General features: G+C 40.3%; 1 protein-coding gene across 1 annotated transcript in view; it reads left to right on the top strand.

Moving 5' to 3' along the window:
• samd12 (sterile alpha motif domain containing 12) overlaps nucleotides 1-13,603 on the top strand; it is a 138,022-nt gene that overhangs the window by 20,939 nt on the left and 103,480 nt on the right. Inside the window, exon 2 of the mRNA XM_037693445.1 lies at nucleotides 8,230-8,438. Coding sequence (XP_037549373.1) covers nucleotides 8,230-8,438 — 209 coding nt within the window. The remainder of the gene's footprint in view (nucleotides 1-8,229; nucleotides 8,439-13,603) is intronic.

The raw sequence follows: 13,603 nt of genomic DNA, 5'->3' as shown, positions 1-13,603 counted from the left end.
TATTTTACCTTTTCAGGTGGATTTTTTGCTGCTAAATTTATTATTTTTTTTCCATATGATTTCCACTTTTTGGTGCTCGTTTCTGCTTCTTTCAGCAAACGTTCTTATTTCTTCTGCCAACTCAAGCTTGTTATACCTTTTCAGCTACTTCGCATTTTTAGCTAATTTTATCTGTTTTCAGATAAATTCAAGTTTTTCGTTGTAATATTTGCTACATAGCCTAATTAACATCTTTCTACTAATATCAGCTTGTTATGCTGCTTTCAGTTGTTTTGTTTTTGTTGTTGCTAGTTTCAGCTTTTTTCTTCTATTTCACCTACATTTTAGCTGTTTGGTACTAAATCTAGCTTTTTCAGCTGATTCCAATTTTTTTAAACTCATTCAAGCTCTTTTAACATCTTTCTGGTAGTTTAAGCTTCTTTCTGCCTTTTCAGCTACTTTTCAGCAACGTCATTCAGAAGATAGGTGTTCTTTCTGCTTTCTGCTAACTTAGGCTAATTGTATTTCAGCATGTTTTTAGCTAATTTCAGCTGTTTTTCAGCAATAAGCATTCACACTACATTTTCATTGGAAATGCAATTTGTCTAGTTCTCTTAGTTCCAGGAAATATTCTTCAAACAACAGCTCAGGTTTATTCACGTGTTTCAGACTCTGGGATTTTATCTCTGTAGACACATCACTTCCTGGAGGGCCTGGTCCAAAACATCCTGTCCTGAAGGCCACGTTCTTCTCCTCCCTGTCCGTCTCCTTCAAATGTTTCCAGTTGGTACTTGACTGATGAGAAGGATCTATTTGTGCCTTCTGTCACCAACTGATGGAAAATCTTTCCTCAGACTCGACAGTTGAGCAGAAGCTGAAGTTTTTTTTTTTGTTTGTGTATTAACTTGCTTTGAGAACATTCTTTGTGAGAATCAGCCGTGCATATATGTTCTGTGTAAATGCTGCTGTAAATAATCTGTTCACGTCTTTGCTCCTTGCATGAATGTGTGGGAGAGGTGCAGAGCAATGTGGAAGAAGCCGATGTGATCTGTGAAAACATCATTAAACTGCTCGGTGATGTCGTCGCTAACGTTTTATTTTTAGTTTTTCTCACTTAAAAAGACAAACAGCTGTGCAGATGACTCATGTCGTGTTGTTAAGTCTGCTTCGGTGCCAAACCTCCCCTTTAAATTCCTAAGAATTTCTTTTGGCACAGATTGTAAAGGATGACGACGCTCACATCCTTCCTGTCCTGTACACTCATCCCAGTCAGCAGTTTATAATTAGCTTCAACTTTTCACTAAATGTCCTGAAAGCGAGCAAAAGGTCTGAGAACTGGTTCGTGCAGCTCGTTGAGCCTCCAGTCATCCAACTTCCTGAACATTTTGGGTCAGTACAGCAGATTCTGTTCACAGGAAGTTCTCCTTCTCTGTGGGAGCCAGTGAGACCGAGATCTGAGTCCGAGCTCCCACTCTGAGTAAACTTCTCTTTTGATTATGGACTCGCTATTGGTTTTACTTTGAACCAGCTCAGGCTGTGAAACGCTAAAATTAGTTCAGGAGTGTCTGACTTCTCCTGTTTTTCTGGTTGAAAGTTATTTTTAGAGTTTATTTCAAAGGTGCGTCAAGGACTTCATGGCATGTTTCAGCCCCAGTAACTGCAATGAAATGGTGGATTTTTGCCAAAAAAAAACTTCACAGGAAATGAGTTTTCTTGCAAATATACAGTAAATGTCAGGCTGCAACAAATTTTTCAAGTTCAAGTCAACTTTTTCGTTTGCACCTCATATGGTACATGAGGTGGAACAAAATTATGTACACAGGGTTCCAGTTGCAACCCAAAAATGGCAAAATATAAAGTGTAAAAAGAAACACTAAATAAGGATCTAAGATATACACAAAGATATACGCTAGACAACCACCAAACGGTACGCTAAAAGATCTAAGATATATGCTAAACACTAATAATGTAAAACAATCTGGTGTAACAGCATGAACATGGTATGAATGAGAACAGCAGCATGAGATCAGCAGCACGGATAAGTCACATATCACCAATTAAAGTAGCATTAGTGATTTTTTTTTTTTCTTACACTGATGATCCTGGTTAGGAATTTGAGTTTAACAGCCTCAGGGTAGAAGCTGTTCCTCAGTCTAGTGGTTCTACACTTAATGCTCCTCAACCTCCTTCCTGAGGGGGACGGGACAAAAAGTGTGTGTGCTGGGTGAGTGGGGTCCTTCATGATGCAGGTGGCTCTCTTCTTGGATCTGGAGGTGTAAATGTCTGTGATGGTGGGGAGATTGACTCCAACATCTTCTGTGCAGCCTTCACCACTCTCTGCAAAGCTTTTCTTTCTGCAGCTGTGCAGCCTCCATGCCACACGTTGATGCTGGAGCACAGGATGTTCTCCACTGCACACCTGTAGGAGGAGGTGAGGACTGAGCTTCCCAGTCCAGCTCAAGAGAAGTAGAATTTTATATTAATTTCTTAATTATTTTAGGGTGTAAAAGAATTGCATTAAGTTTCATTGATATTTTATTCCAAATCTCATCATTATTGGTAGAGAGAGACTAAAGTGGCTTGAGTTCTTTGCATGAGTTACTGATATGAAATGGTTTTATTTTACTACTGATTCCAGATCAAAGAGAAAAAAGAGTGAATATTTGACATTTAGGGGAAAACTAAAGTGCATAAAGTAAAAGAGTGAGCTAATGCAAACACTTTGATGATCAAAAGGTTAAAAATGACAAAAAGCAGAATCCTGACAAAGATGGTGTTGAAGAATTTGGGTGACTTTATAAATTCGGGTTTGGGTACAAACGGGTTGTAATTGTTGGCAGTAATCAATAATCTGAGCTGCTTGATGAACCACCTGAGTTTACACACATACTCAGTTTTCTGCACTTGTTTTAGGAAAATAAACATTTGACCAAATGAAACAGTTTTTTGTTTTATACAATTCCTCATTTATTGATTTAGGTTTAATTTATGAGGCTCAGCAGGTGAGTGGGAGAAACACCGAAACCTCCACATACCATGGTGCTGCCACCGCCATGCGTCACTGTGGGTGCTTGATGAGGCAGACACGTCAGTCGGTGGAGTTTTCATGTAGGAGTTTCTTGTTTGGTGGTCGGTCATTCCCATATTTTTAGAGCTTATTGGTCTTTTTAGTGCAACGCAAATGTATTTAATCAAAATCTTTAACTAGTTTGAATGTTTTGATCCATATCAATAAACCTCTTAAATTATTTTGTACAAGATATTTTTGCAAAGATACTATTGTTGCCTCTCTTGTAAATGAGTCCCTGAGCCTCAATGGGATTAACTTGTATAAATAAAGGTTGAATGAATGAATTAAGTTTTTTTGACAAACTATTGCAGAACCCCTCTGTAAACAAGACAATAATCATACGTATTTATTGAAGATCTGCTCTATTATGTTCATAAATCTGAGGTATTGTTGGTACTTTTGTCCGTTGGATAAATTCATTATGGCTAATTTTTATTGACCGTATTTTTCGGACTATAAGACACACTTAAAATCTTTGAATTTTCTCAGAAATCGACAACGAGCCTTATAATCTGGTGCGCCTTATGTATGAACTCTGGTTGTTCTGACTGACCTCGAACTGATTTGATGTGGTTATTGTGAACGAGTTGAATAGAGTTCGACTTATCAGACTGTTCCGTTTCGCTTAATGCACCTTATAAATATGGTAGACCCAATTAAGAGACAGAATAATCCAATTCTACTGTTTTTATTCTAAAAAAAATATAGAGGCAGCCATGCATTGATCTCAAAAGCCACGCTTTTGAAAGAACATGTTCCCTATGTGCTCCCCCCACCCCCACATTCCTCTAAAATTCACTGATTAAGAAGCAAATGCAGACAATAAGCGAAGGCAGACGCCCATTATCTGTCGTCTTCCTCCTCTCACAGCGCTGGTTAGGGAGAACAGAGAGAGGAATATAACGGGGCTATTTATATACATTTATATTGTTGTTTAACAAAATAAAACCCTTTTCCATCTCCTCCTAGCCGCCCCCCCCTTGCTTTTTTTTTTAAACAATGAAGTGTTGCAGCTTTTCTTCCTCTCGCTGCCCAACCCATCCTGTTCTCCTGTCATCCTTTTGTCTCTTCTTTCTAGGAGGAGGAGAACAGATATCTGTGCAGTCGTAGATTTATTAAACATCACACGTCACTGGAAACGATCCATTAAAACACTCGTAGGAAATGGTCGGACCAGTCAGCACAACTGGTCCTAATATATTTCCTTTGATTTAACAAGGATCCAACGACACGAAACCAAACGATGCTAACCTAATGCCTCCATCCCTGGCTGTCGGTCACTGTGCCGGATTTCCTAACTCTAAATGTCTTGAAGACGTTTTGAAGAGCGTCGGTAAAGTTCCTGCTCCGTCAGTTTAGTAATCATCTGAACGAAGACAAATGTTGACATTATTTTATCTAAATTTATAAGAAATGTAAAATGAACCAAGATTAAAAATATTAAAGCTGCTGCCAGTGGCTTGTTATGGTCACCATGGTGACCACGCATATGTATGTTACTCCCTGACTGCCAAGTTAACGAGGCAGACAGAAGCAGACTGAAAATTAAGCCTCAAACAGCAGCAACAATAAAACAGCTATAATTCGAACTGTAAATGGCTGAACTCTTTCAGTTTGTTTTAGTTAATGTGATTTAAAAAAAAAAACAATTGTTTCTACAGTGTTTTTGTGGGGGAGATGAAAAGTTGGACTCCATATCCCGCTTTAAAGATAAAATTTTAAACTGAAAAGAAATAGTTGAACCTCGGATTCAGGAGGAGCAGTGCGGTTTTCTTCCTGGTCGTGGAACACTGGATCAGCTCTACACCCTCAGCAGGGTCCTGGAAGGGGCGTGGGAGTTTGCCCAACCAGTCTACATGTGCGACCGCGTCCCTCGAGGAGCCCTGTGGAGAGCCCTTTGGGGGGTACTCTGGGAGTATGGGGTACCAGGCCCTTTGATACGGGCTATTAGGTCCCTGTACAACCAGTGTCAGAGCTTGGCAGTAAGTCGGGGTCATTCCCAGTGAGAGTTGGACTCCACCAAGGTTGCCCTTTGTCACTGATTCTGTTCATAACTTTTATGGACAGAATTTCTAGGCGCAGCCAAGTTGTTGAGGGGATCCATTTTGGTGTCCTTAAGATCGCTGCTCTGTTTTTCGCAGATGATGTGGTCCTATTGGCTTCACCAAGTCGTGATCTACAGCTTTTGCTGGAGCGGTTCACAGTCGAGTGTGACGTGGCCAGGATGAGGATCAGTTCCTCCAAATCTGAGGCCATGGTTTTGAGCCAGAAAAGGGTAGAGTGCCCTCTCCCTGTCGGGGAGGAGGTCCTGCCCCAAGTGGAGGAGTTCAAGTATCTCAGGGTCTTGTTCACGAATGAGGGAAAAATGGAGCGTGAGATCGATAGGCGGATAGGTGCAGCGTCGGCAGTGAAGCGGGCGCTGTACCGGTCTGTCGAGGTGAAGAGAGAGCTGAGTCAAAAGGCGAAGCTCTCAATTTACCGGTCGATCTACGTTCCTACCCTCATCTATGGTCATGAGCTTTGGGTTGTGACCGAAAGAACGAAATCTTGGATACAAGCGGCCAAAATGAGTTTTCTCCGCAGGGTGTCTGGACTCTCCCTTAGAGACAGGGTGAGAAGCTCGGTCATCTGGGAGGGACTCAGAGTAGAGCCGCTGCTTCTCCACATTGAGAGGAGCCAGTTGAGGTGGCTCGGGCATCTGGTTAGGGTGCCTCCTGGACGCCTCCCTGGTGAGGTGTTCCGGGCACGTCCCACTGGGAGGAGACCCAGAGGAAGACCCAGGACACGCTGGAGGGACTATGTTTCTCAGCTGGCCTGGGAATGCCTTGAGATTCCCTCGGAGGAGCTGGACCAAGTGGCTGGGGAGAGGGAAGTCTAGGCCTCCCTACTTAAGCTGCTACCCCCGCGACCCGACCCCGGATAAGCGGAAGAAAATGGATGGATGGAAACTGAAGAATTGATGCTTGTGTGTGCATGCTCTGTTTTCTGACAGAGTTGAGAGAAAACGAAAAGTTGTGTAGCAGCGAGGCTCACTTTGGGTGTTTTACATTTTAATGTATAATTACTAGAGCCCGGCCGATATGGACATTTTAACTATCGCCAGATATACAATATACAGATATTGGAAGGGGAAGGTTAATGCAGATAACAGATATTTATACAAGCAATCTTATGACTCTTACCCTTTTTTACTGTGTTTTAGTTTTATTGAATGTCTTGTTGTCTCAGTTGTGCATTAGTTTGATCTTTTGTATTTCTGTTCCCTCTTAGTTTTTAGCCTGTTAAATGAAGCAGAATGCGTAGCTTTTTGTAAAATAGTGCTTTGACCTTTAATCCTGACCTGCAGCACAAATCCAAGCAGCCTTCAGGTGCGATGAAAATGACTTTCTGCCTCCTGTTCTTCATGAAGAAGCCGTCTGTGTTTTTGGAACGAGTGTGCAGGTTGTGTGACAACCAGTAAGTCTATTTAAGAGAAGCCCAAGAAGTCTGTGCTGGCTGTCACCACTCCACCTGAGACAGATCTAGTGTTCAGGGCAGACACTTCCTGCAGAAACAAAACTAAATGTAACCTCTTTATAAAAGAAATGACAAAGAAACACAAGTTTAAATAAAGTAATACAAACCTGATGGTGTGCACCTTTTTCTTTTTGTTTTCAACACACAATCCCATATGAATCGGTTCAATTGCTGTAAATGGTTTTGTAGCAAAGAGTTCACATCAATTTTCATTCCACCTTTATTTATACAGGTTAATCCCATTGAGCCTCAGGGACTCATTTACAAGAGAGACCTGAATTTTAGCAAAGAGTGACGACAACAGTGGACAACAATGACAACGATAAACAATCAAAGTATGTGTGCAATTATTTTTTTTTAACTAGTGAAAATAGAATAAGAAGATGATTAAAAGCAAAAGTAGCGAAAAAAAACAGCTAGTTTGTAAGGTGTAAAATTAGTTGCTATTAAAGTTTTGATCCCTCCTCAGGGTTTTTATTCTAATACTGAACAGAAATAACTAATCATGAGCTAAATGTAAAAACTGAAGCCTGACAGATATATATAGTAGGACCAATATTTTAGACCTTTATAGGCGTTTGTGGACATATCGATGATAATTGGCTCATTGTGCGCCGATATAACCACTTCTAATTTTCACCCCTAAAATTCTGGGAACGAGCCGTGTCCTTACTTGCAAATGACGTAATGGAAAATGTGAATGCACGTTAGGAAGACCGTTTCCAGACTTGATGTATTCAAACAGGTTTAAAAATAGATGTTTACTTAGATTCTTGGAGGTAAACAAAACTCAAAAGTTTTCAGCAAATATATCGGTTATCGGCGATAGCCAAAATTTAATCATCAGTCGGGCTTTAATAAACCTGTCATCGTAGTGCTTATTATATTTCAGAAAAGTTTTAATAAAAACTACAACCTTAAATGTGTCAATTAGACACGTATGTCTGCAAACCGTCAGCCTCCCTGCTGACCTGATGGTTTTAAAACAGAGTGAAATACATGCATCGTAATACTTTATGCTGCAAATGACAATTTATTTCATATATATTAAAGGAAACGTCAGCAAATGATAAATGTGCTTTTTGTTTTTTATGTTTTGAAGATGCAAAATGCAGCAAAAAGAACATCGAGTGTAAATAAGTCATTGTTTATGCTACGTTTGTGCTCGCACACAGTTTTGTTGCCTTGAAGGTGGGACTTTTCTGTGGACTTGGGTCTCACTGACGTGCTGAAGGCCATTTGAGGGCAACTCGCTTGACTTTTGTATTTTGCCGCGGCTGATCGTAGCTTCTGTGAGCTCGGAGTCCTCGTGCTTCCTGATGAAGTTGCTCAACATGAATCTCTTATTTTGTTGCTTCTTGCAGTTGTGTGTCTCTGTCAACTACACATGGTTGCACCGGATTCTTAACCGAAGTTAATAAAACCTCTGCTGCCATCTAGTGAATTTTATGCAGTTTAGCTTTTAGTATAAAATATTTAACATGTGTTGATCCAGGTCTCATTATGTATCATATATTTAAATAGATTCCTCTTTGTCACAATTTTTTAAGTCAGAGTTCTTAAAATTTAAAGCATCTTTCTTACAGGATGTGTCAAGTTTCCTCCTGTTTTTATTAAAACTTCCCCCTGACCTGGTCCTAAATCAGTTCTTCTGACCCGTCCAGCTGTTCACTGCAACCTGAGCCAGAATGGCCTCGACCACCAGGTGTGTCCGGACGACATGACGTCTCAGCTGGAGGGGGATGAGGAGTCGGTGGACTCCGAGCCCGTTCTGCTGGACGACGACAACCCCAGCTACCAGGAGCTGACCCGGCCGGCGTACCATCGCCGCTCGCTGCCACAGCGCTCCGTCTCCGAGTCTGAGCTGACCCGGGTAAGAGCTGCTCCAGAACCACTGCAAACACTTCAGATTCAGACACAGATACTAGAAATGCTGAGTATCTGGGGCTCAGTCTGTAATAAAATATACAAAGTGATTAAAAAAAACAAACAAATAAAATTCCTTCAAAACCTCCCATGTAAAACTGTTAAATTGTGATAACCGACCTTATCGACATCAGTCTTTTAGATTTGTGAGAGTAGTAGCACCCTGACAGTTGAATGTAGTCTTCTTCTGTCCACCACTTCATTTAACTGTAGTGTTAGCAAAATATCTCTTGAACAAGTGAACAAATTTGAGTAAGTCTGAAAGTGAGAAAGTGATGGATGCATGTCTAACTGGTTTAACTTTTGGACTCAGCCCAGTTCAAGATGGCCACCGCAGCTAAACGACCTTAGCGAACGCACTAATGGGTGAAATAAACACGTATAACTGGACACGTACAGATATGGAGCTAAACGTTGGTGTGGTAGTAGCTGAGAGTCCTCAACACGTACTGTGAGCACCAGCACATCGTGTGAGATCTCGGTGTTACACGAGTTTTAAAAGGCTTCATATGGTTTTAGTTTAAATGTGTCCTCGTGAATTCCTTCAAAGAACGCGAGGACTTTGGTTTCTTCTCACGTTCACTCGGTAAAATAACGTCGTTTTAAAGGAGACTCCAAAAAAGGAACGACGAGCGGTTGTTAAATCCCTCGGTGTTTCTGATAATAGATCAAAAGGCTCCTCGGCTGCAGCGCAGAGTCATTCTTTACTTCCTGTCCAGAAATAGACTGAGAGGGAGGGAGAGGGGGAGGGAGAGAGGGAGGGGGGGGACAAAATTACTCGTCATTCTCAGCCACATACTCACCTCTGGCTGGCTGTCTATCTAGCTACAGTATCTATATCTATGTATGTATCTCTATGTATCTCTATAGCTATTTTTACATGCGCAAAATTCTTTGATCAGATTTAAATGTATTCAGATTTAAATAATCCGAATGTATCGTTTATATGGGCATAATCTGATCATGGCGAGCGTTTACATGCACTGGGTTTTTATTCAGAATAGAAGTACTGACATGCGCAGAGTGGTGAACTTTCCTTAAAAAAACACAGAAGAAGAAGTTCTAATTCAGTGATGAACATAAACAAACCTGAGCGCACAAAATGGACCCGCGCCAGGTTTTCATGACGGCGGAGACGTTGCCGCACTCCCTGACTGAGCTACAGGTAAAACAGATCATTTTGAGCTCTTTCAAAGTTTCTAGTAGAAATGTTGTCGCTCACCGACCAGTTTTGCTTCCCCGACATATTGGCATCTAGCCAGGCGGAAATACGTGACGTAGACATAGGTCGCACAGTCAGGTCAGTTTTCCACAATCAAAGAAAATGATCAGATTAAGTGTTTACATGCACACCGTTTGGTTTATGAATCGGCATAAGCCATCCCTCTCATTCGGATTATAAATTCATTCGGATTGAGCTGAATCAGCTCAGAATAATCCAAATGGAGTGTTTACATGACACATTTTTATTCCGAATGGCTGTTTAATACGATTACTTACTATGTCCATGAAAACACAGCTTATGTATCCATCTATCTATGCATCTCTATGTATCTATATTTATATCTATCTCTATCTTTTTATAGACAACAAAGTTGTCTCAGGGCACTGTACACGAACATTCACATGCATAGAAAAGCCAATTAATAAAGTTCTCGATTTAAGGAGGCCAGCAGACTCGTTGGATCTTGGCTTCGTCGCAGTCTCCCATCCTGAGCAAGCACAGTGGCAACAGTGGAAAGGAAAAACTCCCTTTTAACAGGTAGAAACCTCCAGCAGAACCAGGCTCAGGACAAACGGCCATCTGCTTTGACCGGCTGGTTTGAGAGGACAGGAAGGAGAGACAGACGGACACAGAATGGCAGGTCCAGATGTTGGTGCAGGTGTACCTGAAAAACAAAAAAACACATGTCAAGGATAGAAAAAATAATTACAAATACAAAACCGGTTGAGCAGAGTAAGTGAAGACAGTAGCAGAGTGAAAAGTGTGGTCAGTTTGTCCTCCAGCAGTCTAAGTCTAAAGCAGCATAACTAAGGGACAGCTCAGGAAACCCAAGCCAACCCTAACTATAGGATTTTGCAAAAAGGAAAGTCTTAAGCCTAGTCCTTCTTTATCTATCAATCTAAATCAACATGTATCTATATCTATCCATATCTATCTATCTATCTACAAAACATGATATTAACTGCTGTGTTGTAGTACTCGAGGCCACTCTTGGTCTTGTGACTGGTCTCAAGACCACTTTTTGATCTTGTCTTGGTCTCAGACATCGGGGACTCGGGATTTTATTTCAAGACCAGTCAAGACGACAACTGTGAAAATATCACTAAATTGCCAGAATATTGTCCAGTTTATTTGTTAACATCTTTGATTTTATTGGATTCAAAACGTACTGGTTCAAATCCAAGTGATAACGTGACTCATTGATAAATGCATGTTTTTGTTGCAGCTGTCAGTAAATGGAAGACAGACATTTTTTGTGTTTCCAGGACTGAGGTGCTGTAAAACCACAGCAGGGCTGTTAAATGATCTGAGTTAACTGACGGGGGCGTTCAGTCTCGTCTTTGCTTTAGCTTCAACGTCTTTTGGTAAACTTCCAGCAGACCGAGTGTCTAACACTTAAATTATGAATATCAGTAATCTGTTCCGTTATGAAACACACCCATATGTCACAGTGTTCATTAATATTTGCAGAAGATAACTTTGATTAAATCACGCTGAAATGGCAGCCTGAGTCTTTGAAGCTTCAATAATTACTGATTGACGCAGAATCTTTGGACGGTATGTCGTCGTAAAATATAATTAAAATGGAATAAAATCAGATTTGATCACAGAAAATATTCAACCCTCTTCCTCAGTGTTAGAATTCATTTCCCCACCTTTAAAACCAAATTAGAGGCATTTTGACTTGATTAAAAGACACAAAGGATCACAAAATGATTTGAGAGATGTGCAGATTTTAATAAAACTGATTATTTGATGTTACATTTTTGGAGGCTAACCATTTCAAGATGGCTGCTATAGTAACCACAGAAATGGCTTTAACTCGGCCTCTTTAACAGATACCAAGTTTAATGAAAAGAAAAACTCCTAAATGAAGCCTAAACCTTTTAACTGTTGGGAGTCAATCCTGGTCGTCTGTTAGCAAAATATCTGAACCGATGGGAGGGTTTTCAAACTTTTCAAACATGATCATTCAATAAACGTCTGCAACAGATCAACCCTGGAGTCGCTGCATTTCAAGATGGCCACCACTGCTGTCAACGTTGACCAGCTCAAAGTGGCTACAATTCAGTTTTAAAGATAATGAGTTAAAAAGCAAAAAGTCATCGTCAACCCAAACATAAGCATGACGTCTACGTCGTTTACAAGGTTTGACCCAAACATCTATATGATTTTCAGTTAAAGATGATCTTTTGAAGAGTTTAAAACTCTGACATCACAGAGGCTGATATTCATAAGTCACGGGTGTCCAAAGTGTGGCCCGAGGGCCATTTGCGGCCCATCGATTGATTTTGTGCGGCCCACAGCTGCAGTTTAAGAAGTCGATGCAGACTTTCTGCAAATTCATTGGAAATCCTTTTTTAATATAATGTTTAGGTTTAACCGCTAAACGGATAAAAAAACAATCTTCTGAAAATGAGCAACGTTAAATACACACTTTTGGCTATAATCTTTTTATTTTCACTTCATGGTACAAAGCACCAAAAACCTTTGCTGATCTCTACCAGAAAGGAGATTTTTGGATAATGATTCCGAAAACTCTGCTAAATGTTGCAGTTGATAAAATAATCAAGAGGGAAATTGGACGTTTTTAAATGAATATAACGTGGCATCATCTACATACGAGTTGATCATCTTGATCAAACCTTCTATGAATCTGTTGCAGTGACTGATAGAGGGACAAATTTTCAGAACTTTGATCACGGCCCAAAAGACTGATCGACCCCTTTTATACTTTTATACCTTGCACTCTTACATACTCCTTTTTATACTTTTGTTGTATGTAACTGGGACCCTGTGTACACACATGTACCACATGCGTTGCAAATGACAAATAAAGAAACTTTGACTTTAAAAGGACACTTTTTTTTAAAGACATCATTGTTCTCATTGAAAAACACTGAGAGAACTCAGCAGCCTCTAACTGCCACAGTGAGGTCACATGACCTGGAGTGGAGCGGTCTCTGAACAAAACGCTGATTAACGGTTAGAGCTTTTTTGGTTCAAGATGGCTGCCACAGCTACCGCAAAACTCAAAATTCACTAGAACAGTCATTCTTTGATATATTGAGCTGAAATTTGGTATGGTCGTAGCCGAGCAAGTTATACATTCTTAATGCAAATTTAAAATCCAAGATGGCCTCCTTAGCTTAAAGGGGAAAAATATGATAACTCAGCTTTTTAAAAAAGATACTGAGCTGAAATTTGGTGTGGTGGTACCTGACAGTGATGCAGAACGCATTTAAAAAGTCAAGATGTCCACCAAAGCTAATTTCAAATAGATATAACTCAGAGGGTTTTTAGAGCTATTTAGCTTAAATTTGGTGTGTTGCTAGCTGAGAGTAATTGACATTTAAATAGTCAAAGATGGCCACCAAAGCTACATTTAGATGTCTTTAACTCAGCTATTTTTACACATACAGAGCTGAAATTTGGGGAGGTTATAGATGAGAACATCCCCCATCCCATACTGAATCCAAATCAAAAATCCAAGATGGTCTCCATAGCTTCAAATGAAAAAATTACCTTTTTTTTTCCCAGACTGCACTGAAATTTGGTATGGTGGTAGCTGAGAGCGAACCCCAACACATAGTACTGTCAAATCAAAATTAAAAAGTGGCCGCAACGTGGCAGTCCCAGTCATCGTTTCTCCAGGAACGTTCTAATGTGCAGTTAGGCCTGTCACGATAAACGATAAATTAATTAATCGCGTGATAAATGAAAATTATCTACTTCATTTTCATTTACCAGCTTTATCGTATCTTCGTTTCGCTCTCTTTCTACTTAAGACACTGGATGACAAAAGGCTCAACTCTGGTGTTCTTTACTGACTCCTCCCTTTCTCTTTTCTCTTTAAAATCTGTTAACGATCCAAAATTGCATTTTTG

Source organism: Nematolebias whitei, chromosome 19 (genome assembly GCF_014905685.2).
Source record: "Nematolebias whitei isolate Nwh7 chromosome 19, NemWhi1, whole genome shotgun sequence".
In the NCBI taxonomy this organism is placed as follows: domain Eukaryota; kingdom Metazoa; phylum Chordata; class Actinopteri; order Cyprinodontiformes; family Rivulidae; genus Nematolebias; species Nematolebias whitei.
The sequence above is the reverse complement of the archived record's forward strand: the minus strand, read 5'-3'. Positions and strand labels throughout refer to the sequence as shown.